Source organism: Carassius carassius, chromosome 4, assembly GCF_963082965.1.
Source record: "Carassius carassius chromosome 4, fCarCar2.1, whole genome shotgun sequence".
NCBI lineage: Eukaryota > Metazoa > Chordata > Actinopteri > Cypriniformes > Cyprinidae > Carassius > Carassius carassius.
The window spans coordinates 33849712-33877702 of NC_081758.1; the positions used below are offsets into that span (position 1 = coordinate 33849712).

Genomic DNA, 27991 nt, shown 5'->3' on the forward strand with positions numbered 1-27991 from the left:
TTTCTTAAAAACTTCATGAACTATTAAAAAGAACTTCAAAAGCACAAAGATGTGTCTTAACTTTTAAATGTTTCCGTTGAGTCACTGTAATTTATTTTTTTTTTTTTAATATGTATGATCAAAGGAGTTGTGTGGTATTTTGCTCGTGTGGCTGGTGGTTGATGCTGATCAGTTACAGGAAGCTAAATGAAGTCAGATAAAATGAAGAAAAATTTAAGCTTATCTACACTGATATGATCAGTGGCAATACCTGTTTAAAACAGGATTTAAAGATGCCTTTCTAATGTTACAAGGAGCTTGGTCATTAATTAGTCAATATATCATTGTTTTCCCATTTAGATGATTTCAGTTAAAACTGTTCTAGGTTTTGAACCAAAATGCAAATGTTTCACAGCATCTCGGGGTGTGTTAACAAGTTGCACATCGTGCCATTTCCTTAGTGCATATGAAACCGTATGTGTGAGTGATACTGAAACATAACAGATGTACATGGCGATTCTCTGGCTGTTAATTTATGTGCTGGTTGAGGCTACAAATATATCCAACACACTGGCCACAAAGAGAAAAAAAAAATCTTCTGTATGTTTCTGTATAAAGCGTAGCTCTGCACTTGTTTTTTTTTTTTTAAATAACACTGGCCTTAAACTGCTACCAGAAGTAGTCACATGAAACACATTGTACTATATAACAAATGGCATCACACAAAACACGTTAAATGTATAGTTAACCCCAAAATTTTAATTACCCCATGATTTACTCACCCTCAAGCCATTCTAGGTGTATAAGACTTTCTTTTTTCAAAAGAACACATTATTATATAAAAAAATGGCTTTTCCAAGCTTTATTATGGCGGTGAATGGTGGTCAAGATTTTAAATCAAAATAAAGTGTATCCATCCATAATAAAAAAAAGTCCTCCACATGGCTCCGGGGGTTAATAAAGGCCTCCTGAACCAATGTGTTTGTGTAAGAAAAATATACATTTTTAAAACTTTGCCATAATATCTAGCTTTTGCTAACTGTCATACGTGCGCTCATGAGAGATTGGCGTTCCAGCGGATGACGTACGCGTAGCCAAAGACTATGGCATGTCCGGTGAGAGGTGAGGAATGCAGATTTATTTTTATTTTTTCTATATAACTCTGACTGTATTTCATCTGAAAGAATGAAGTAATATACACCTAGAATGGCTGGAGGATGAGTAAATCATGGGGTAATTTCCATTTTGGGGGAACTATCCCTTAAAGCAGAAGTATGTTTTTATCAAAAGACCTGTAATTTCAGGTTTTACTTGAGGAAAAGTACAAAGCTACAAGGTCCAAAAATCCATCCGTACCTCTATTGTCCAGAGACCATCCTTTTTTTTGAAAACTCTGTAGGTGTAAACCCATCCAGCACACCTGAAGATTTACACACAGTCATTATATATTTGCAGCACAGTATTTAAAATTGCAATTACTCCATTTTGCAGTTGAATGTGTGCCCCAGCCTGTTTAAAGGTGCTTTATGTCATTTTTTTGACTGTAGGCTACTAAAGCATAAAAATACCATATTTTTGCAGATATTTAGGAAACATATTCTAAGTTGTTTCTCAGAAAAAGCTGGTTATTCTACTTTAAAATGTGCATTCCGTGTCAGAATGTCTGTTTTTGTTTTAGTCTGTGATTCTGCCCATTGCCAGTTTGCCCGATAGTATTTCAACAACCGGGGTTGAAAGTTGACGGAAGCCGTTAACTTGCTTCAGTCATTTGCTTCATTTCTGAATGAATCAGCCTTTTGAATGAATCGGTTGAATGAATGACCGAATGACTCACTCAAGACAGCGATTTGCCGCCCCCTACTGGTCCATTTAGTTTCATATTTAGAGTATCAATTCTTTATATATATTTTTTAATCATTTCAGATTTCAGTATTTGTTTTATGTTGACTCAAGAAATTTCTTTCTAAAGCTACTTTTTTTGTAATGTCTATAGTTTTTTTTTCTATTTTAACCCAATAATGACTTGAAATTATCTTTAATAGTGACTTGAAATGATCATTAATCAGCAATTGATGTGCCAATTAATCTAATTAATTTGAGAATCATTTTATTGATCTCATTTGACTGAAATTAGATTTTATGGGTTGTTCTGTTACACTTAATTATTTTAAGTGTAATTTTGTATTTGTGCAGATCATAAAAACGATTTTTCAAAGTTTTAATTTTGATTTTGATCTATAGAGATATATATTCACCCTGAAGGGGTAGCCTACATTCTTGAAATAATTACCAACTGACTGTACAGTATCAATTACATTAACATTATCGGTAATGTTAATAACACGTGTGGACTACATGAAAAAGTTTAACTCATTCATTCAGTAAAGTTACTCACATATGTAGGCCTACGTACTGAATGGTCAGAGTTGGGTAAGCAATAAAGTGTTACACACACTGTAATCTAATGACACTTTCTAGTAACGTAGTAATGTGACACATTACATTTAAAATTTGTGTAATTTGATTACAGTTACTAAAGTCAATGTAATTACGTTACAAATATAGTTAAGAAAAAAAAACAAATTTATATGCCTTTTAAAATCACGTTTTGCGCTGGGTCGACAGAGGCGCGGGTGAGATCGCTTGCATTTTTTTATGATAACAGCAAAAAGAACTTCAACTGCTCCGCCATTTTGATTGCACATATAAGTTTAATTCATCATATTTCATATACAGCGTGCGCTATTCATACAGTAATCATCCACATGAGATGCGTGAATCTGTAAACGCCCACATACCGTAAACAAAGAGGCAAGATACATTTTTAGCTTTCAAATATGCACTGTATGTTCATTAATAATGTTTTCAAATGTTATCAGAACCATTTTCAATTTATAAATTCTTTCATGCTCACACAGTTAAACCAGCATAAACATACCCTACACTCAGCAAGCAATTTTGTATGTAAAACACTGTATAGGCACATTTAAAAATACATTGTCATTATTAGGCGGGTTTCAACTAAGAATGTTACATTTTAGAAATGGGATTAAATCTTGAAGTCAGGTTGCTGTTTTTTTTTTTTTTTTTTTTTAGGTTTAATATGTTTTCAAAGTAACTTCAAAGTAATGTAATTAGTAATCTTATGACTTTTTGCATGCAGTAATCAGTAATTTTCAAGTAGTAGTAATTTGTAATCAATAACTTTTCTGAGTAACTTACCCAACACTGTGAATGGCACAAGCCATATTTATCCTTGTTGCAAATGGGTTAATAATTATGTTGTGCATTTTCCCTGTCACATATGAACTAAATTCGGAATTTTGTCAATCCAGTTGGGACCCAAATACACCAGAATTCGACTGGACACAGACTCTGGCATCAACAAAAGATCTGGAAATCATTTTACCCTTCCTATTACAATTTGAATACATATTTTATGTTGTCTTAATATGAGCATTTATACAGCATTTCATTATTTGTACTTGGCATTGTTTTCCCCCCGCTGTCCCAAATCTAAAATCAGACCAGATTAGTAACACATTTTTGGTCACAACTACCAGATGAGAACCACAGCCCTGTTACAGATTACTGCACGAAATGAAGCCAGAAGACTCTGATAGAGTAATGTTACTCACAGCACACACACGCAGTAAGATCCTGCAGAGCTCATGCTGTCTCTGATCAGATAGCTGCCATCTCTGCCCGCACGATTCAGGATCTCTTCTGCTTGCCTCTTGCTGATGGACCCATGGTACTCTGCCAGATCCTCCATTCTGTTTCACTGCCTCTCGCAGTTACACACAAACAAATACACTGACACCACAAGAGATGACCTAGCTGTAAAGGAAGTCAGGAGAAGAGAAGAGTGAATGTAGCTGATCTAGGATCAGCTGCAGATATCTTTTTGATACATTAATGTTTGCACAGTGTAAGTGTTTCTAAGAAATATAGTGTGAATGTTTATACAATTTACAATTTCTGCTATTGGTACATTAAAATACTTATATAAACCCAATACTTTAAATATCAACAATATTACATATTACACAGTTATCAGTTCGAGAGAGATTTTCTTAAAAATAACTCCTGATACTTTATACAGATTTCTCTGCATATAGAAGAATCAGTTTACCTGCATTAAGACATTTATAGCCACATTATATTTATATATTACTGATGCAAGAAAGCAACTTTAATAGGCAATCTGTTTTATTTTCACATTTTTAAACTGTTTCAACAAAGTACCTCATGTGACACACATTCATTCCAACTCTTTAAATGGGTAATGATAATGACATAATGTTGTCAAAAGATGTTTAGCATTTGAAAATTTTAGCTTTTAAGAGATATCCGTGCACGTTCCACCTTCACAAGTGAGATGCTGCATTAGACCACTGTGTCCACGCGGGGGCGCTGCAGTTCCGTTGTAGTGACCTAGAACCCAGAAAATAGTTTTTGTATGTCTAGTGATTTTCAGGTCCCCAAAATTATGGTTCATTTTCATTTAAATTTTACAAAAAATAATTAAACTACTTTAATTATTTACATGCAGATTTTACATTTTCCAGTTCATTTGTGTGTGTGTTAGTGTTGGAGCCTTATTTATAAATTGGGATTTATTAAACTGCTTTATTGAACATTGGGTAAAGTCTTAAATAAGGTAAATTATTTTATAATTTCATTGAAATTGTAATTTTCTTCAGAATAACATGCCTTGATTAATGTAGCCTATACTTAATTTGAGAAAAGATCATCTGTAATATTGATTATTATAGCTCTCATGCAATTTAAGAAAAGGCAATAAGCATCAATCTGAAATTTCAATGTCAGGCATATTTCTTAGCTATTAAATGGGATTTGATTTGTCTCTGTCCAAAAACTGAGCATGAGGGTTGAGTCTTAAGAGTCTATCCAGCATCTTTCTGGTCTCTCTCAACTCCTGTTCAGCTCTTTCCAGCTGTCTGTCTTTTTCTTTGCACGCCCTAATTAACATATACTGAAGCTCCTCTGAAAAAAAAGGCAAATTTTTTTAGAATCATCTATTAATATTAATTTGTTGCTGTATTAAAAAGAGATAATCGGTTTCTTGGATATAACCTTTCGTGAACTTGCTAAAACAACACTCACCAGCCATTAGAGCAGATTTATTCATTATGTCTGTCTCCTGTTTAGTCCATACTTTGTCTATCTGTAAGGTAAAGAAAAACAGACTGGGGTCATGCAAACTAATTTAATACATTTTTTTAAATAAATTCATTTATTCTATTGTTAATTCTGCTGTTTTTAGAATATTCCAGTGTGAAACTTTAACTGACTCCTTCAGTTATGATTTTTTTCATCCCTGACATATCTGGTAATAATTATACCAGACAGTATAAATAAATTCCAGTCTGGTCATTTGAAATGAATGAACCTGTAAGATTTCTTACCTCAAACAGCTTTAGATGAATACTTCGACCTTGAAATCTTGGTGACTGACTCACAGGTTGGACTTCAGGTTTTATGCTCACTAAGAAGACAATGTGTTAATGGGTTTGTGAGAAATCTGTTATCTTAGATACCCAACTAATAACTACCCAACTACACTAAATGAATTAAGATTGGGCATATATAACACTACAGCTTAAAAATGCATCCTATCCCAAAAACGGTTTCATTGTACTTCATCCTGACAAAAGATTGTTAATCAGCACTCTGGGATGTTGTAGTATAGACCTGCAGAATACTCACCTCCTACTGTAATCTGTTGTGTTCTGCCTCCACTGATGACCTGACAGTAGTAATCACCAACATCTGAGACACTGAAGATATTTACATGTAAAGACACATTTCCTCTCTCCAGTACGTGAGTGTCCAGACTCACTCTGTCTCTGTAGCTCCTCCCCTCGATCACATGTCTGTTCTTGTAGATGCAAACACAGTCTGTCTCCTTAAACCATTTGATCTGCATGCCAATGGCACAGATTTCAGGAGTCAAGTGACAAGGAACATTGATTTCAGACCCCATAGAAATCTGTGCTTCTGTTTGAGGAATAACAAGCTGAAAATCATCTGTGAGGAAAAGAGAGAAAGATGCACTCAAGCACTACTACTTTCACTTTTACTTACACAAACAAAACCCAAGTAAAACTGATGAAGTGTAAATGATTTAAGAAAACTTAACAATGTCTGGGTTGCCCATGTAATTCTAATTTAGATGAAAACAAACACAGTGTAAGAAATTGCTAGTTTTTAACAATGTAACAGAATGACAACATTGTGGGATGAACAGTGATGAATAATCAATTAATTTATGCTTAATTTATTAATGAGTCAGTGCTTTGCTGAAGACTTTAATTCAATAGTGTGAATGATTGTATGAACTGTATTAATGTGCACACATACAGGTACCCCATGTTCTTTCTTATCTGAATCATGACGTGATGTCTGGCTTAGAGCTATGATACAGACAACAACACATGAACACTCAAGACACAAGTCTCAAAACTACACAGAATATACAAGTTATACTACGATCAGATTTTATGGAGGTGCAAATTGCAATTATGATAAGATGGACATCTACAATGTGGAGATTGTACTTACTCTTGACTGCCTTTCTTCTAAGTTTATCCTAAGATGTAAATAATACAATGAAAGAGTTTTATTATTTCACGCTGTCTGGCCTGTATTTTTACAACTGAATATTCCATCATAATACAGATTGTCAAAGCTTTCAAAATTAAATCAGATCATACTTAAATAATAATAATAAAGTATTAGAAATGAATAATTTAGTATTTTAAAAAGAAATCTAGAAGAAGTGCAAGCAGGAAGCTGATTGTTAAATGATTGTCTTTCGATGTCTTATTTTAAAATAAATTTCAAAGATTGGATTCAAACGTCTAGTTTAATATTTTTGAAAGCAAAGGTAATTTACTACTATTGATAATGTGAAGGAAGAGGTTATGCTCTCTTACCTCGTGTTGCATTAATTGGCAATAATTTCGATCTTTGTGTATGGGTGACTGACACATGTTGGACACCAGGACTTGTCCTCACTAAGAACAACATTACTCATTACCTTTTGTGGAAGTTGTGTTCTTTAATACCTGAACTTTTTTACCTATGATGATTTCCAAATTGCTTTTGCCATAGTTTACCTTGCATAATGCATACATGATTACTAGTTGTGTTTGATTTGGTTTTCCAATTGTACCACTGTATCCTTTTGTGCAGTTAAATAAGTCTCCTGAGAGTTCTCTCAGTTCTCAGTTTTCTGGCGTATGTTGCAGCCTGGAATTAAACCACACATGCTGGTTTCGTCTGGCCAGAGGAGAAATGATCCCCCGACTGAGCCTGGTTTATCCCAAGGAATTTTCTCAATTTCTGTGACCGATGGTTCCTTGCTACTGTCTCCTTTGGCTTGCTTAGCTGCGGACGTTTGACTGATTGTACAGACACTATTAGAAGAGAGCTGAACTAGATGATGACATCACTGAATCATCAATGAACTGACTTTAGCTGACTCTTTGTTATATTCTTCTTGCATTATTGAAAAACTATTTTACTGTTTGACGACACAGTAAAGCTGCTGTGTGTGTGTGCATGTGTGTGTATATGTATGTATAAAAGTTACAGTGATGATGACACAAAGTGATCATAACAGAATTCTCTCTACCTGAAAAAAAGCTAGACCATTTTACTTTTTTTTTTTTTTTTTATTAAATATGATTATGAGAAAATTACTTTTGAATGTATTGTATTTTCAAGGTCCACAGTCTTGATTCCTTTTAATTAAAACTTCAGTAAAATTCTATAATATATATGTATATATTTCTTGTAGCTTTACATGATTCTTTGTGCATTTTAATAGTAGCCTAAGCATTTATGTGACACAGGAAGACACAGAAAAGTATATTGCAAATCACTTGTTGAAAAAAAATTGAAATATTGATTGCAATACATTTTATGAAATTAAGATAAGGCATTAATCATCAACCTGACATCTGTATGTTCTAGGTAGCTAAAGGGATTTTTATTTGTCTCTGTCCCACAACTGAGATTGAGGGTTGAGTCTTAAGACTCTGTCCAAGTCCATTCTGGTCTCTCTCAACTCCAACTGAGAGAACCTTCTCTGTAAGCCCTGATCATCGTTTGATGAAGCTCCTGCACATTGTTCACTTTCATTTCTGAAAAAATAAATAATGCCCGGTTATGTTTATAGTCATATAATAATAGGTTTTAATTGTTGTTCCAGTATCAGAAAGCAGAGTCTGTTTCTTGGGTCTAAATTGTTTATACACGTGGTGAAATTACGCTTCAATTCCACTCACCTGACATTAAAGCAGATTCATCCATTTTGCCTGTCTCCACTTCAGTCCATATTTTATCTATCTGTAAATTGAATAAAATAGTCTGACTGAAGTTATACAAACTAGATATGAAAACATGGTTATTTATTAAAGAGACTAAGATATTATTGTATTAACATTATACCGTACATTAAATACACTTCATTTAATAAATAAAGAAATCTCATTATATTGAATGAGTTATTATTATTTTTTTTACTGACTTTGCACAAATAATTTTTGGTCTTACTGAACTCACTAAATGCATGATCAACCTGTAAGCTTTCTTACCTCAAACAGCATTAGCTGAATAGACTGGCCTTGAAATGTTGATGACTGACTTGCAGGTTGGACTTCAGGTTTTATCCTCACTAAGAAGATGATAACTCAAGCGTGAATATAGGTTTGTGTGAAATCTTAGATACACAAGTTATCCTGTTAGAAAACTGATTAATTGAGCTTCTCTCATTACTCTAACACACTTTAAAAAAATAAATAAATAAATAAAGTTTCTTTATGCTGAAAAACAAAGTTTCATTGTACTTCATCCTGACAAAAGATTGTTAATCAGCACTCTGGGATGTTGTAGTATAGACCTGCAGAATACTCACCTCCTACTGTAATCTGTTGTGTTCTGCCTCCACTGATGACCTGACAGTAGTAATCACCAACATCTGAGACACTGAAGTTATTTACATGTAAAGACACATTTCCTCTCTCCAGTACGTGAGTGTCCAGACTCACTCTGTCTCTGTAGCTCCTCCCCTCGATCACATGTCTGTTCTTGTAGATGCAAACACAGTCTGTCTCCTTAAACCATTTGATCTGCATGCCAATGGCACAGATTTCAGGAGTCAAGTGACAAGGAACATTGATTTCAGACCCCATAGAAATCTGTGCTTCTGTTTGAGGAATAACAAGCTGAAAATCATCTGTGAGGAAAAGAGAGAAAGATGCACTCAAGCACTACTACTTTCACTTTTACTCACACAAACACTACACGACAATTGGTAGAACAAAAATATTAGAATGAGAGAGTAAAACCAATGAAGTGTTTTAAGACAACTTACCAGATACGCTCTTGCTGTAATTCTAATTAAAGGAAAACAAACAGTGAAGAGATTTAAGACTTCTTCCAACATACTGTAACATCCAAGAATTAATTTCACAGTGATTCTTTATGAAAGACTCACAACATAAAGCCAGTTTTGGCAATGTAACAATATGCAGTATAAGAACATTTTAGGTGAATGAATATTACAGTTATCTATACTTCATTTATTAAGCAATGAATGTTGTGAAAACCTAAACAATAAAATATAAAACAATGGTGTCAGTTTATAGACAGTATTAATGTGTACACAAAGCCTACCTCATGTTGTTTCTTATCTGATTTACTTTGATGTGAAGTGTGCCTTGAGTCTTCTATAATGAATAATAAAAACACAATGAAATGCAAACACTATTCACAAACATGGTCTACACATGTAACAATACTATACACACACACACACACACACACACACACACACACACACACACACACACACACACACAATATAATATATATATATATATATATATATATATATATATATATATATATAACAGTTTACAAAATAATATAATTTACAAAGCAGATATTTTAAGACAACTTACCATTTGTTGGTGCTCTTGTCCTTTTATCCTAATTGAGATTAAATGGTTTTACAATGTATTGTTACAATGTAACTATATTTACAGTTGATATTATAATAAGTTTCTTTGTTTTTATATGTTAGGGTTACTATTACATTAAGCAAATTTGCACTTTAGCTATTTAGTATTTTAATAAGCGATAAAGAAGATCTGCAGGAAGGGTGCTGATTATTATAAGTCAGTTTGTCTTTTAATGTCTTACTTTCTAAATTGTTTTACAATATTAAATTTATAAGAGTAGCTTGATATTATTTGAAGGATAATTTACAATGGATAATGTGAAGGTAAAAGTTGTTTTCTTACCTTATTTCCTTCTGGAAATATTGGAGACTGACTCGTAGACTGCACACCGGGATTTATCCTTACTAAGAAAAACATTACTGATGTGTAAATAGGCTTTTATGGAAATTATGTTCTTAGATAACTTAACTAATAGACATCTAAGTGGAATGAATCCAACACTACGTTTGCATCCAAGAATTCAATGCAGTTTCCTGTTCTAATATTCTAATGTTCTAATATTCCAATTTCTTTTGATTATTTTCAAAGAGCATTTGTTATTGTCTGCCTTGCTAAATTGAAACATGATTATTGGTTGTTTTTCTGCGCTTACAGCACATCTCTTATTATTCATGTAGAATACGGTACTCAAACTCACTATTTCATATAGTCCCTGTGAGATGAATGATTAATTTTGGGTCAAGTATTAAAACTGGTTAAATGTTCCAGGGAAAATTATAACAAGTAAATTGGATAAAGCTGAAATATCCCCATATGTATTACTTTCAGAACAGTTTACCGATCACATACTGATGAGGATCTAACATACCTCAAGATTTCTGTTTCAGTTCAGATTGATTCTGATGTGACATTGATCTGAAGTAGAGGACTACTCACCTCTTACTATTATATTCTCTCTTCTGTCTTTACTGATGACCTGACAATGGTAATTTCCGATATCTGACAGCCTGAAGTTTTTCAGTCGTAAGGACACATTTCCTTCCCTAAGCTTGTGAGTGAACAGACTCACTCTGTCCTTGAACAAAACCCCTTCTGTCACCTGCCTGTCCTTATACAGGCAAACACAGGCTGTATCATTAGACCAACTGATCTCCATGTCAACAGCACTGATTTCAGGAGACAAGTGACATGGAATAATCAAATCAGCCCCCAAAGAAACCTCTGGTTTTTCTGGTGTACTGGGAACAACAAGCTGAAAGGTCTCTGTGAGGAAAAGAGAAAAATTATGGGCTCACACTCTTACATCCTCAAAACGTAACATTCTGTAATTGAATAAGAATATTTTTTTTTTTACTTACTTTTCAAGTCTTCCATCTTGGCATTCCAATTGAGGTGAAAACAAATGCAAAACTTTGGTTATTTTGTAAGTGTAACATTAAAAGTTTTTATTGAGTGATATACATTTTATTTATGCTTAATTTATAAATGAATCGCACTATGTATTTATGTGTGCACCTACCCAATGCTGGCTCTTGTTTTCTTCATTGTGATATGAAACTTGGCGCAAAGAATCTATAAAGCAGGAAAAAGCACTCTTCTCAAATAAGATTACACATTACATGGATTATGAGATATGTGTGTAAAATGTGTAAATAAATGTAAAACTCCACATGTTCATATGCATATATAGACAGAGCAATGTAATAACCCCAACCTAAAGACAAAAGGTACACAGTAGTTTGCTTTTAAAATAGACACATTATTAACCAAATACACACAACATTACCCACATATGTTCAATCTAAAGAAATGATTTGATATCATAAAGCAGTCTTTAAACATCATATCACAAAATTATTTTAATGAATAAGGCACACTCATTTAATGACAAAGACTCAAAACTTTAAAGCAACTTGCCTTTTCTTTTGGTTTCCATTCTGTCATCCTAATTTGGATTAAAACAAATACATTTTCATTTGATTTATGATGTATTGTATGTGTATATATTAACTGTATGAATAATTATTTTAAAATGCACATATACCAAAGTCTGCTCATCTTTATGACTTAGATCTGATTTGCTGTACTGTGATGATAATTCTATAATAAAGAGAAAAAAAAAATCATACTTTCAGTGTGTTACATTAGTGATTTTTTGCATAGAACTTCTACGATCAATACAAATTATGAATTTAGATCTTAATTTTTAATTTTCAAACGCAATGCAAATACTACTTATTACAAAGTGTCAATGATTTCCAGAACTTACTGTTGTCTGTTTCTCCCTTGTAATCCTAAATGAGATTAAAACAAATAATTTTAATATATAATTTTTATTATTTTATTTTTTTGGCTAAACATTACATTATATTACATTATTATATCATATTACATAAGAGAAGTTATATGCTATTTGTACAAAAGGTGAAACATGATCTGAAAATAGCCATTGCCAAAAAAGGATAATATGTCCGGTTGATTATAGCTTGAATATCAGAATCGACTGCAGACAGATTATTTTCCTATTTTAGCGCAGTCAGTTTAAAACTATATTAAAGACCCATCTTTTAACATACAATACGCATAACACACCAGTACATATCCATAATTTAAAGTAATTTGCCTTCTTTGACACTGACACACTTATGTGAGCTGCTTTATAGCTGAATCAAATGTTTATAATTGTCAAATTTTGCAATTATTGAACTGACCTGAATCAACATTGAACTGAATTGAGATGAATAATGACATCTTCATTCATTTAACTTTTTTTATAATTGAACTTTGCACTGTTCTTGATCTAACCTTGATCTAACCATGTTGAGTTTGACAGGAGCTGAATAATGACACTATTGTCTTGTTAGAGCTGCTTTACAGCAGAATTTAAATTTGTTTCATATTTGTCTCAAAGTTGGCATCATTGATTCTGTTTCATACTGTGAGGCTGCTTTGAAATGATCTCTTTTGTATTAAGCACTATATGGCTTGATTTGACATGATTCACACATACCTTACACTGATCCTTCCCTGAAGCACTGTGATATACAGAGTGGATTGATAACTCTTTAATGCAAAAAAAAAAAAAACTATTCTTTACAAATAAGATCCACACATTACATAGATTATGACAGATGTTTATCTAAATGTCAAATAACAGTTGCATCAAGTGCAATGGGCTCCAGGAAAGAAATGTTGAAAGAAAGAAACAAAGAAAGAAAGAAACCAAGAAATATACTCAATAGAACAATAGTAACTTCAAAAACAACTTACGATATATTGCCTCTGCAGTCTTGTAATCCTAATTGAGATGAGGGAAAACATTTAAAACATTGTTAACATAACATCGTCACACAAGAGGGATTCACTTTATAGTGATTCTAAAGTGGTCAACTAAATTATTAGTTATTGTTGTGAAAGACCATTCTGAGGAAAAAGCTGGGAATGTTTTGCAATACTGTAAAATTGTGTTTCTTTATATTTGTTTGGCAATGTAATCTAAAATTCAAGAAAAAAGAATGATATGTCTCTATTTGATGCAAAGTGATTGACATTACAAGTGTCAATCTAGAGATGATGACCTTTACTTTATTTATACAGTGAAACAGAGATATTTACAAACAACAGTGTGTGTGTGTTAGCTAATAATATTAATGTGCAGACAAACCTGAAGCTGATTGTCTGAATCACCCTCATGCTCTGACAACTCTACAAAGCAGAAAAAAAATCCTCATCATACACACACACACACACACAAACACACACTTATGAACTCACATAATGGTTTTGAAAGAAATCTTATTTGATCAAAAATACAGTAAAACCAGTAATAATGTGAATTTATTTGAAATACATTTTATATTTTAATCCATTTTAAATTTGTATTTTAAATTAATCTGTTTTTGTATTCCTTTTTTAAAACATATTTAATTCCTGTGATGCATAGCTGAACTTTAAGCAGCCATTACTCCAGTCTTCAGTGTCACATGACACTTCAGAAATCATCCTTATACACTAACTTGGTGCTCAAGAAACATTATTAAATATATATATAACCCGAATTCCGGAAAAGTTGGGACGTTTTTTAAATTTTAATAAAATGAAAACTAAAGGAATTTCAAATCACATGAGCCAATATTTTATTCACAATAGAACATAGATAACGTAGCAAATGTTTAAACTGAGAAATTTTACACTTTTATCCATTTAATTAGCTCATTTAAAATTTAATGCCTGCTACAGGTCTCAAAAAAGTTGGCACGGGGGCAACAAATGGCTAAAAAAGCAAGCAGTTTTGAAAAGATTCAGCTGGGAGAACATCTAGTGATTAATTAAGTTAATTGATATCAGGTCTGTAACATGATTAGCTATATAAGCTTTGTCTTAGAGAAGCAGAGTCTCTCAGAAGTAAAGATGGGCAGAGGCTCTCCAATCTGTGAAAGACTGCGTAAAAAAATTGTGGAAAACCTTTAAAACAATGTTCCTCAACGTCAAATTGCAAAGGCTTTGCAAATCTCATCATCTACAGTGCATAACATCATCAAAAGATTCAGAGAAACTGGAGAAATCTCTGTGCGCAAGGGACAAGGCCGGAGACCTTTATTGGATGCCCGTGGTCTTCGGGCTCTCAGACGACACTGCATCACTTATCGGCATGATTGTGTCAATGACATTACTAAATGGGCCCAGAAATACTTTCAGAAACCACTGTCGGTAAACACAATCAGCCGTGCCATCAGCAGATGCCAACTAAAGCTCTATCATGCAAAAAGGAAGCCATATGTGAACATGGTCCAGAAGCGCCGTCGTGTCCTGTGGGCCAAGGCTCATTTAAAATGGACTATTTCAAAGTGGAATAGTGTTTTATGGTCAGACGAGTCCAAATTTGACATTCTTGTTGGAAATCACGGACGCCTTGTCCTCCGGGCTAAAGAGGAGGGAGACCTTCCAGCATGTTATCAGCGTTCAGTTCAAAAGCCAGCATCTCTGATGGTATGGGGGTGCATAAGTGCATACGGTATGGGCAGCTTGCATGTTTTGGAAGGCTCTGTGAATGCTGAAAGGTATATAAAGGTTTTAGAGCAACATATGCTTCCCTCCAAACAACGTCTATTTCAGGGAAGGCCTTGTTTATTTCAGCAGGACAATGCAAAACCACATACTGCAGCTATAACAACAGCATGGCTTCGTCGTAGAAGAGTCCGGGTGCTAACCTGGCCTGCCTGCAGTCCAGATCTTTCACCTATAGAGAACATTTGGCGCATCATTAAACGAAAAATACGTCAAAGACGACCACGAACTCTTCAGCAGCTGGGAATCTATATAAGGCAAGAATGGGACCAAATTCCAACAGCAAAACTCCAGCAACTCATAGCCTCAATGCCCAGACGTCTTCAAACTGTTTTGAAAAGAAAAGGAGGTGCTACACCATGGTAAACATGCCCCGTCCCAACTATTTTGAGACCTGTAGCAGAAATCAAAATTGAAATGAGCTCATTTTGTGCATAAAATTTTAAACTTTCTCAGTTTAAACATTTGCTATGTTATCTATGTTCTATTGTGAATAAAATATTGGCTCATGTGATTTGAAAGTCTTTTAGTTTTCATTTTATTAAAATTTAAAAAACGTCCCAACTTTTCCGGAATTCGGGTTGTATATATATATATATATATATATATACACACACACACACACACACACACACTATTGTGCTACATAATATATTTGTTTAATCGAGATACATTGTTTTCTATTCTTTGATGAATAGAAAGTTCATTTTGTTTTGAAATACAAATCTTTTGTAGTATTATAAATATCTTTACTGTCACTTTTGATCAATTTAATGCATCACTGCTGAATCTATGGTGGCCGAGAGAGCTCAACGAGCTGCAATTTAAGAAAACACATGCAAATTGAAAAAACACCAGCAAAAAAAAAACAAAAAAAACATCTTCATCAAGTGTTGCAAATCATCACAACACATGCATTAACGAAATGCGCTGCAAATCCTCACAACACATGCAAATTAACAAACGCGATGCAAATAGCACTGACCACAATGGAAATGTTTCAAGGAGACCCCAAAAAGTGTCGGACCTGGCTGGGATTTGCTTATCGTCCAGCGGCTACTGGTCAGTGGAGTTATGGTGAACTGAAAGGTGAGTTTTTTTAAACACCCTGATTGCATGATTCCTTTATCTTTTGGATATTATTAGCCTAAATAAGCTGAATAATCACATGATTAAATGTAAAACGTTACTTAAGATGGCTAACTTTAATATCCTTAGCTAAATATAATTTCAAGGTTAATGAAAATAAATTTGCAATGCTTAATTAATTGTTTCTTAATGTGCATGTGGTGTGAGGATTTGCAGCGCATTCCGTTATATGCATGTGTTGTGAGGATTTGCAGGGCGTTTCTTAATTTGCATGTGTTGTAAGGATTTGCAGCATTTCTTAATTTGCATGTGTTGTGAAGGATTTGCAGCACGTTTCTTAATTTGCATGTGTTGTGAGGATTTGCAGAGTTTCTTAATTTGCATGTCTTGTTAAGGATTTGCAGCGCATTTCGTTATATGCATATGTTGTGATGATTTGCAACACTTGTGTTGTCAAACTGATGAAGATGTTTTCTTCATTTGCTGGTGTTTTTTCCAATTTGCATGTGTTTTCTTAAGTTGCAGCGTTTTGAGCTCTCTCGGCCACCGTATGAATCAAAGTAAAAATCTCACTGACACCAAACTTCTGAAAAGGGTTATATTCCAGAAAGCATGGTTAACTTACCATACCATATACGCTGAACTCTCGGTTAATTAACCCAGACCTTGCTTGAGGTATGATGGTTCCAAAAACATGAGTTCAGTGAACCCAGAGTATGTTCACAGTTAACACACAAGACATTCTCAACAGAGTGAAGAATCGACAAGTCATTACTGCATACTGCCACCTATTTCTCTTCTTTTTTTTTTTTTTTACTATTTTAATCACTGAGAATAAGAATTATATTGTTTGTTTGATGGTAATTATACAATAAGAAATATCACCTATGTATTTTATTATAAAAAACACATTATAGAAAATACAGATCCTCAATGTTTGAGATGACAATAAAAAAAATTATATATTAGAATAAAGTAAACATTACCTTGTTATAAATGTATTACGTCATAAAGACGTAAAGAACATTCAGTAAAAATAACCTTTATATCTTTAATGTTGACTAAGGCCATGTCAAAGATTGAAATCGTAGTGAACTTAATGGCTGAAATCAAACTTTGATGCTTGTTATCTCATAATTAGATTTTGAGACTTTAGTCTGGATTTCACAGACAGGGTCACATATATAAATAAATAATATATTAGAATAACAAATTACCTTATATATTACTTATAAACATATCATACAACTCTCTCTCTGTTTGTCTGTCTCTCTCTCTCTCTCTCTCTCTATTTATATATATATATATATATATATATATATATATATATATATATATATATATATAGTATATTTGATAGTTATATTGTAATCATTTATAATAGTATAAGGTCACACAAGTGCTGAAGTTAACTAACCATGAAACATAACCCACTCCAGAACAGGTTATGTTCAGGGAATCAGTTGCTATGGCTACTTACAGTACATACCCTGAGACTTTCCTCCGTTCTTGGAACCGAAAGCGGAGTATATCTGCTTACTTACCCTTAAACATACACGGGTATGTCACATAACCTGCTAGGAGCATAACGATACCCCCCAGTAGTGTACAATGTTTAATAAGGATGACAAAGTGTTTAAGACAACTTACTGTTGCTTGTTTCTCCCATTTTGTGATTCTGATTGGGGGAAAAAGAATTTACTTCAGCTCCTCTGAACATATAACACAAGGATTTATTTACAATGATTCCTTACAATGAAAGAAAAATCACAACACAGCTTACATTTCTTGCAACATTGATATTTATGTATTTAGCAGAAAATGTTTCTATTGCTAGCCTTATTTTCCAAAGAAAATGCTATTGAGAATAATAATACCTAGATTATTTTATATGTTTTATATGTATAGATATTTTTCATTCTTGACTTCTGAAAACAACCCAACAGTACTTTTTGATTATCAAGAATGGTTTTGCCAGTTTAGTCTTGGTTCCTGTATTCAACCACATCATCTCAGTAAGCTTTTCATAACCACAGTTCCCCAAAATCTTTGTTTAATATTTGAATATTTTTCTTATTTTGAATTAACATTGTTAGTATCTTGTTGAGGCTACTGTACTGTATTGTCTTGGTTACCAGTTAACACACTTCTACACAGAGGTACTGTATGCCTCCTTTAGCAAGAAATGTAGATAAAATTAGTTTGAACCTTGTTTCCTGTTTCAAGACCAGTGGTATACCAGTTTCCTGTCCTATGAATCTAGCTTTATGTTATTTATCATTTAACAAAATTTTGTATAAAATGCAATGTACATAATACCTCTATATTTTCTTGTATATTGTGTTATAGTGTGCTATATGTTCATAAAAATAATGATAGGTACTGTCTTACCACAGTAAAGAAGTCCTGGTCCTTCAAAATAGCAGAGACTGCATACAGTATGTCAACAAATAAAATTGTTAATTGGACATACACAGCTATTAATTAAGTCTAATTGGTTAATTGCTCAACCTGTCCTCCAACCAATACGCTCGTATAGGTCGTTTGTCCAAATCCCTGAAATACGACCCATCAGAGCGTATCCTACAATTGCACCCCTATCGGCAAAAGGTCGTTTTCATATTAATGTTTTGTATTCTTTTATTTGCACTCAGTTGGTAGATTATTGCGTTATACCTTGATATGTAATCATGCTGTCATGGGTTCGATCCCAGGGAACGGACGTGCACGAAAATGTATATGCTCAATAAATCATAATTTAGCATGATTTCTGTGAGGGTTAGGTTTAGGGGTGGGTTTAGGTGTGGTCATTCGAACGAATAAGCAACCTAGTAAAATATGTAGGAAATACTGTGAGATCGGTGTAAAAAGCCAACACATTGCATTTAAATAAACGTGCGTTTTGATTGGTAATGACGTGAAACGTCATTTCATGACGACAGACGCAACGCGATACTTTCATTATTTTTACGCCCGCTAGATGGCGCTTAACTTTAAAACGTAAATATGGGTCGTAATAAGGTGCTTGTACAAACGACCTATATGGTGGTTTTTATTGGAGGACAGGCTCCATATTTGCACCCAACTTAAGTTTACAACCGAGTGTACATCTAGCTGATGCAACCAGAGCATTAGTGGAATAATGAACTGCTTACCTTCTTCTGCTACATTTATTGTTATCTGCTGTGTTTCATTTCTACCGATGACTCTGCACATGTAAACTCCCAGATCTGACTCTCTAAAGTCTGCCACTCTTAAAGACACATTCCCTCTCGGCAGGTCATTAATGAACAGACTCGCTCTGCCCTCGTAGCCAACACTCTGTGTCATCTCTCGGTTCTTATAGGCACAAATACAAGACATCTCGCCAAACCAAGAAATCTCCATGTCAACAGCACTGAGTGCAGGAGACAAGTGGCATGACACAGTGAGAGTAGATCCCGCATTTATCTTAACTCTTTCACCTCTTTCAGGAATAACAAGCTGAAAGTCATCTGTGAAAGAAAAGACACATGGGCAAGATTCAAATATCACCTGTGCTGTATTTTGTTTAAAAGGCTTATTCCTGCAATTCAGTCTTTGAAGTACGTAGCATTCTTTGACTAAAACTAGACAAAAATGTTGACACTAAAACTTGACTAAAACCAGATAAGGTTGACTAAATATGATAAAAACTAACAAGGACATTTGACACAAAAACTAAGACTAAAAAAGCTGACAAAATTAACACTAGAAGTACGTTTGATCAAGATTTCTGTATTGAACTCTAGTTCCTCCATTTATAAAGGCAGTGGCCATCTCGAAAGTATAAAAATTTCCCCGCTTAAGTACCAAACATTTCAAAATGTCAAATTGATGTAGTCAGACAACACATTAGGAAGTCACACAAGAAGTCTTACACAATTACACCTTAACTGTCACCCGTCTTTAACCACTTTTTGTTAAAAAATTATGTAGGAAAAGTAATAGATTAATTTATGACAAGAGTGCACCTAAAAAATAAATAAAAGGAGGTCTGACCTTTGTCACAGAAAGTCTTCCTAGTTGCCCTTTTCACGCTTTAGAATTCATAAGAAATTATATATCAACTGAAAACTTAAAATGTCAAAATTCATCCTTTGACACCAGATATTGCATTACCATGGAAATGGTACATCAAAATCATGTTATACAATTTTTTTGTTCATGAATTATAAAAATGTAAGTTTGTTTGGATAGTGCACTTTCATGTCTATGTTCAAAAAATGTGAGTGACAGTTAAGGGATTGAAGGCTAAACGCCTAGTAATATAAAGTACATAAATATATGAAGATTCATACACCAAAAGATACAACCCAATTTTATGACAATAATGACATTTTACCAATCTCAATCTGTAATTGTGCTGAAACAGCACTCCCACCGCACCCCAAACACACCCCACCTTATGTTTTGATTAACAACTAAAAATAATGAGAGTAGTAGTTGAGAATTAATTGAAGAGAACTTACTGCTACTTCTCGCTGCCATGCTTCTTTTCTAAAACAGGAAGAAAACATCCAGTAAAAGAGAAGACTGATTTCGTTCCCACACAAACTGCTGACTTCACTACATTGAAAAAAACAAGCTTTATTCAAGCCAAAACAAGTTTTTCAAGTGCTTACATATGTGGAAATGAGATAACGAGATCATGATAAAAAAGCTAAAGATTTCCACAACATTATACACAAGATAAAGTTATATTTTGCTTTTGCACTTCATTTTATTTTTGATAACCCAAAATCAAAATGTTTGCAAAAACACTCTCAATAGTGATATTTGGTTATCAAACAGGCAAAACTGGTTCTCACAACAGTGTTATTTGTTATTTAAGTTTACTTTAGATTTGAGCTGTGTCTTAAGAGAATACAATACACAACTGAATATTGTTAAAAACTTACTTTATAACCATTGACAAAGTACATTATTTTGGTATGCAGGTGTACATATGTACGGCCCCCGCATGGTGTCCTCCTGGATGTGGGGCCCCTGGACAAGAGCAGAAGTGATATATGGTTAATTCAGGCATGATGACAGCTCTTTAGCTGCTGTGACTTATGTCTACACTATAGATTGAACAATTTAAAATCTTAGGAGAGAGAAGCAATCTGTCATTTGGGTATTGTTTGGTTACTTTAACATGAATACTGACTATTCAGACAATATGCTCATTTGGTGTACAGCTTTTTGTATAAGACTAGGGAAGTTTACAAATAATTCATATTCAACTACATGCATGTGTTTTCAGTAAGTTAAGAAAAAAATTTAATCTTTGTGTAATGATAAAAGCTTCGTAATCTTCGGGAAGAAGGAGGCGGGAACCGGCGGACAATCAAACAACATTTTAATAATTTAAAATAAACACAAACCAGCGCACCAGCCCCTCACGGACGACTGGTGCGCACAAATAAAATGAAACCAAAACACAACTAAAATCCCAGGCCTGGTCCTCTCTCGTTCTTCACTGTCGTCGCTCCAGTTTTATATCCTTCCATCTCCTCCATGGGCCTCGAGACCGGCGGGTCGAACAGGTGTAGTTCATCTCCAATCACTCCATTTTATTTTAAAATTACAATTGACAATATTGTTGCTAAATTTACGAACTTTTCTGACTACCCTAGCAACTTTTTCTTCCAAAACCACTAAGCAACAAGTTGAGAAATGTGTTAAATTTATTTGGCACCTTTTAGCAACTTTTGATAAGTGACTAAGACAATAAAAAGGCACACTAAATTATTGTTAATTTATGATGCACTTTGTGAGTAGCTTGTAGTTGCAATTGTTGATCAATTAGTACGCTGTAAGAAAAATGGGAAAGATACTTGTCATTTTTCAGGACATTATCCATTATTCCTTGTAACCCAGTAACCATAAAACACAATGCATAATTTAAAATGCAGGTAAAAGTCCAATACAGAAAATTCTTTCATATTATTAAAATAGTAGATTGTGCCATATTTTTACAGAATTTTCGTATAGTGTAGCATACTAACCACTAATACACTCCTTAAAGCATAACTGTTGACAGTTTGTTTAATTACTAGTTTACTAGCTATTTTTTTTAAATTATTATTATTATTATTGTAATCATTCAAAAATGTGTAGGTGTTCAATAATTCATTTTATTTATAAAAATACAGTTAATTATATTTTAAAATTATATTATGCATATTATTTTACAAACAAATCTAAATTAACATAAAATATATAGTTTTGCTGAGATTTGATGTTGTGACAGTTTTTTGTTGTAATTATGTAATGACATCATAACGAAATGACATCATAACATCATTTAGCAACTTTTAGCAACAAATTTACCTTCCTTTTAGAAACTTTCTCTGAAAATGAGTTGGCAACACTGAATGCAGGTGGATTTCAGCAGCGGTGGGTAACAGCAACATGGTCACTCCCACTAGCCAATTTGGCGGGCTGAATTTTATATACAGTAACAGACCTCGACATTAATGCTTGTCTGGGAAAAGTGGATTTTTTTAGGAACCAAATGAAAGAGAGCTGTACTTGCCCGACCGGACGTCTGCAAGCTGTGACATCGATGAAATGCTGAGAACAAACAAACACACTCGCACAACTCTGTTACTGCCCCGGAGAAACAAACAGGACCCATGGTTCCCTGAATGTTGGGATCTTTGGGAAGCTGAACAAGGTTATATTTTGCTCACAACCCAAAATACACTACTTTGGTGACATTGTTGATGTTGTAGTGTTTCTTCAAGTGCAGTGTATCCAATAGACTACGTACATGGAGAGTTATAACTCAGAACGTCTCAGGTTACGAATTTAACCATGGTTCCCTGACTAGGGAACTTCAAACTACGTCCTCTAAGGGTCGCTATGTGGGAACACCTCGTTGTGACCCGTGTCTGAAGCAAACATTGAAAAAACACCAACGAGTTGGCCCGTGACAGCCTCTGATGTCAATACAGCACGACTTTATACAGGCACCAGGAGAACATGTCATTCTCTTCTTCGTCTGAAGCTTGCGTCCAAAGCATGGCAGGGAGCTAGAGGACGCAGAGTCTCATTCCCTACTCAAGGAACCATGGTTACATTCATAACCTGAGACGTTCCCTTTCAAGGGAACTTTGAATTGCATCCTCTAGGGGTAGCTATGGGGAACAGTATACCCATGCCGCCATGCTGAGGGGAGTGCAGGCCAGGATCATAGTGATCACTAAGTACCAACTCTACCATTTCCATGGGAGTTGCCCCTGGGATGTTTAGACAGCTGTCTGTGACAGTACCCCTAAGGCCAAAGGCCTAAGCTACATAGCCCAACTTAATCGTTAGGGCCTCAGCCCGGGAAAGAGCTGTAGGCTTGGAATCAGGAAAAATTCCTTTAAAGGGATATGGCTAAGAACCTAGCATTTTATACCAAGTCTTGCCTGTCACACATAGCTACCGCTTGCTTTCGCATAAGCTTGCTGAAAGAGCTGTCTCAACAGATCCCTAGTAGCAACACCCTGTTTAGATAGGTATCCAAGGATACATAGGTGGAGTGGAGCCCAAGATGAACGGGGCTTTTACCAACTCAAGAAAGGGCATGAAGCAACCGCGCGAAACCCTCACCGTATAGGATTTTAGAAAGAATGCAGAAAACTAGCGTGCAAACTTACCACAGTGTGGATTTCAGAAAGTGCGCAAAGACTTCACATGCACACTTACCATAGCATGGATTTTCAAATACAGTTCTAAGGAGGGGCTCTGGTGGCACACTGATAGAGCAGCCCATAGATGGAATGGTGCATCTCAAAACAGTATGTTTGAGAGTCATCAACTCGATCTGTGGAAATAATGCTCGAGGGCTCTGGGGAAAAAACGTAGAACTCAGTCTCATATAAGAGGAGAACTCCGAATTCAGAGTAGCGCACTCATAGGCGACCCTTCTTGGAAAAGGGGAGTGCTGCTGAACTACCACGAGACACGCCCAAATAGCCCCTCATGTTGAGGGAAGCAATGCTTGAAGAGTATAAACAAATACACCCTGGCTGAATGGAGCCCAAAGGACCAAGGTTTAATCATCTCAAGAAAGGGAAAGAGGCAGAGCACTTAAGCCTTACCGTACAGGATTTCAGAAAGTGCATTGAGTCTTGCGTGCACACTTACCACATTTTAGAAAGTGCGCAAAATGTTCACGTGCACCCTAACCACCATGTGGTTTTCAGAAAGAGCTTAGTGTGTATACCTAAAGGTTCCTAAGCATCGCAGAGGCGCTGAACCACACGGGAAAGGCAAGCTCAAATTTTACAAACCTCTGGCGAGGGGAGCATCACCTGAGGCAGCATATACAAGAAGACTTCTGTAACTGCCACCTCCACTTCCCACTGGATACGACAGCACAACTAAGCAGCCAGGAGGACCCTTAGGGTGACCTGGCCGGACATCCATGGAATTCCCTGCAGTGCTGTGCCAGGCCTGATGATCAAGGAGCCTCCCACAGAAACCTGTGATCTCAGCTGCCTAATACCGGAACATGAAGCCGGATGGCTGGTGCTGACGAGTGTTTAGTAAACACTGTAACTGAGAACTGCAAAGGAAACTCACAGAGTTTATTAGAAGACACATAACGACCAGCAATTTAATACACATAAGTATCTACAGAAAGGGTTACATACTCACCCACCCTCCTGCGCTGGAGTCCCGCTCAAGGGGCGCCTCCTTTCTGTCCGGACCATCAGTAAGGTGGTTGCTATGAACATAGACTCAGCCAAAAACATTATGCCTTGCCATTTAAGCGAGATGTATTTCTTGAAGGGGCCTAGATGGCAAGGAGGGAGATTAAGAGAGGATATCTCCCCCGCAGAAAGAAAGCTTTTTCTACAGGGGGCGTCCTCTCATAGCCGCTTTCGCGCATCGCCTCGATGTCGGCACAACTCTAATGCCGAAACCCATGGATGCAAGAAGAAAATGACCTCCTTCATTTATTTTTGATCTCTGTATGGAGATCAGACAGAAATGGAAGGCTCACCTGAGCTGGAGGGCTATGGCCAGAAAGATAACGCTCATCAAGTCAGCCTCACGGCGTCACCTTGTTAGCCCACTTACATGGCAAGTCCAACTTTGCCGTGGTGCAATCTATAACCTCCAACAGATCTACATATACAGGACAGGAGAATTGAGAAGGCTCAGCCTCAGCTTCTTCACCATCCTCAAATATCTCCTGCTTTTCCTGGGTAAAAACCCAGCAGAGCACTAACCTCAGTATCAGAAAGTGTTAAAGATATAACATCATCCTCCCGAGGCTCTCTTTTGTCCGCCGCCATTACGAGCGTGAAAGGGAAAGTCTACCTCTAAACAATTCAGACAGATCCACCTGAAATTCTCACGAGCTCATTCTCCTCTGTGCCTTAGCAGCAGCGGGTCCTGAACCGCGGGAAGCAGATGGCTGCCTTTTTTTTCTTTTTTTCCTCGGAAAGAGAGATGAACGAGAGCAGAGCTTTTTCATTGAAAAAACGCTCACAATGCACGAAGATTGCCTCCTCAAAGGCATCGCGTGCGTGCTCTTCAACCAAACAAATGACGCAAAGATTGTGTGTGTCATCTGGTGTCAAATAACACCGACAGGGGAACCACATGTTTATTACAGAAAACAAGTAGCTCCTGCATGCCACAGTCTAAGGTCATGTCCCCACGTACACAGGTATTTTTATAAACTGAGTTGTTGTCCTGTCTTTTGTGTTTTCACAAGTAACTGGAATGTACTGTTTCTTGCAGTAGCATATGTAAGCTGCTTCAGCATTTATTCACTGAGAGCCTCTGTAGATTCAAGTGAGAATGTGACTTTTTCATCACTGAAATCATCTGTACTTGTGTGTTGGCCTTTAGCGACAACACATGACAATGTATCATCATTTTACCTGTCCTTACCAGGCGTGTATTGAACAATTAGGTCATTTTTCTGTAGCTGTATGAGCATACTTTGGAGTCTCGCTGGTGCTTTGTTCAGTGGTTTCTTGAAGATTACCTTATAATGGCTTATGGTCCGATTGGACGTTCACACTGCGTCCATACACATACTGATGGAATGTTTTGGTCGAAAAAACAATTGCCAGTAGCTTCTTTACAATTAGGGAGTATTTCTTTATTGTATCTATTAAAAATCCTGGACACATATTCTATTGGATGCCCCTCCTGCAGCTGACATGATCCTAAGCAATCTTTGGATGCATCTGTTTGCATGGCGAGTGGTCGTAGTACCTGAGAACTGGTGTGTTGGTCAGTGCTGTTTTGAGTTCAGACAGGGCCTTGTCATATTCTGGTTGCCACTGGAATGCAATGTCCCTTCTCAAAAGCTGTCATATGCTTTCACACCCTAAAGAATTATCACATGGCCCATGAAATGTACATTGTTCACCTTGAACTGGATCTTGTCGTGGTTGAATTTCACATTGTGTTTTTTTGCTCTCTCCATAATTTTAGAACCAATGACATTATGTTCTGCGACAGCTGCGACGATCATATCATCAGCTACAATGTGTACACCATCTATGTCTCAGAACACTTCATTATTGTACTGCTGGAAAACTTCACTAGCAGAATTGATACCAAATGCTAGAAGTTTGAATCTGTATCTACCCCATGGCGTGTTGAACGTGCATAGTAGGGAGTATTCTGTATCAAGTTGGACAGTGTTTTCTCTACTTCCTGTTGGCCTTCTGTAGCAAATTGTAGCTCCGTGTAGCTGTTTTTATTTTATTTTTTTCTCTAGAATCTTTATCTTAATATCACTCTCTGTTTTTTTTTAAAGTGGTAAAATATAACTTAATTCACACCATATTTCTGATATTATCGATCAATCTTATCAGATTAACTTTGATCGTTCACTTTTATTTTATTTCCGTGAGTGCAGTACACCTGCAAAGCGTTAGCACTCGTTAGCTTGTCATTAGCGTTTTCATTCGAACCTATCGCTGTTTTTTTTTTTTTTTTTTTTTCTCCTCTCCCTCGCTCCAGTTTTTCACAAGTTCATCAAACAACCGCAGTAAGAATTTTCATCAAGCACGGTGAGTAATGGCTTCTCCTATCATTGTTTCTTGCACCTCTTGCCACATGTACAGTTTATCTATCTCTGTCGCTGATGAGGGATTCACATGTGATAAATGCAGGGAAATAGTTAGGCTGACAGAGAAGATTTCAGAATTAGAGACACGCATCCAAACTTTAATTGAGGACAGTAAAAATGTTAGGGCTCTAGATACGGCTTTGGATGCGTCTAGCTCAGGGATTCCTGTACATTGTTCGGTTCCGGAAACAGAGCCCCAGCAGCAGGGCAACTGGGTGACGGTGAGGCAGCGTAGTCGTGGGTCAAAACACCGCTCTTCTGTTCCGATCAAAACATTAAACAGGTTCTCCCCACTCAGTGATGCACCCACTGAGAAACCTGATGAAAGTGCTCTAGTTATTGGTGATTCTATTGTACGGAACATGAATATAGAGACACCAGCCACCATAGTCAAATGTTTACCGGGAGCCAGAGCGCCTGACATCTTGGCAAATTTAAAAGTGCTGGCTAATGTTAAACGTAAATACAGTAAGATTGTTATTCATGCCGGCGCTAATGATGTTCGACTTCGCCAGTCGGAGATCACTAAAAATAACATTAAAGAGGTGTGTGAACTTGCAAGCACGATGTCAGACACTGTAATATGCTCTGGTCCCCTCCCTGCTTACCGTGGTGATGAGATGCATAGCAGATTGTCATCACTCAATGGCTGGATGTCTAAGTGGTGCCCACAGAATAACATAGGTTTCATAGACAATTGGACGAGCTTTTGGGGCAGACCTGACCTGTTTAAAAGAGATGGTCTTCATCCCTCCTGGGGTGG

General features: G+C 35.7%; 2 protein-coding genes across 5 annotated transcripts; both read right to left on the reverse strand.

Annotated features, from left to right (window-relative positions):
* Window positions 1-3753: 3753 nt before the first annotated feature.
* Window positions 3754-6461, reverse strand: LOC132139878 (butyrophilin-like protein 1). 4 transcript variants are annotated; one of them, XM_059548550.1, is made up of 5 exons: window positions 5713-6461; window positions 5412-5491; window positions 5110-5170; window positions 4348-4416; window positions 3754-3819 (listed from the first exon to the last, which is right to left on the reverse strand). In XM_059548550.1, the coding sequence occupies exons 1-5, from the start codon at window positions 5987-5989 to the stop codon at window positions 3761-3763; spliced, it is 546 nt and encodes a 181-aa protein (XP_059404533.1). In that variant the 5' UTR covers window positions 5990-6461; the 3' UTR covers window positions 3754-3760. The 4 variants fall into 4 exon arrangements, with proteins under 4 accessions (XP_059404533.1, XP_059404534.1, XP_059404532.1 ...); XM_059548551.1 differs by lacking the exon at window positions 3754-3819 and having other exon boundaries at window positions 3832-4416; XM_059548549.1 differs by lacking the exons at window positions 3754-3819; window positions 4348-4416 and adding an exon at window positions 4829-4989.
* A 1202-nt stretch (window positions 6462-7663) lies between these two features.
* On the reverse strand, window positions 7664-20729 carry LOC132135771 (butyrophilin-like protein 2). Its single transcript, XM_059547201.1, has 21 exons — window positions 20621-20729; window positions 19286-19624; window positions 18522-18559; window positions 17781-17808; window positions 13639-13679; window positions 13245-13272; window positions 12985-13037; window positions 12244-12268; window positions 12019-12074; window positions 11892-11919; window positions 11494-11546; window positions 11333-11348; window positions 10911-11237; window positions 10317-10378; window positions 9975-10002; window positions 9688-9740; window positions 9386-9407; window positions 8927-9247; window positions 8607-8686; window positions 8298-8358; window positions 7664-8153 (listed from the first exon to the last, which is right to left on the reverse strand). The coding sequence occupies exons 1-21, from the start codon at window positions 20637-20639 to the stop codon at window positions 8074-8076; spliced, it is 1758 nt and encodes a 585-aa protein (XP_059403184.1). The 5' UTR covers window positions 20640-20729; the 3' UTR covers window positions 7664-8073.
* Between the last annotated feature and the right edge of the window lie 7262 nt (window positions 20730-27991).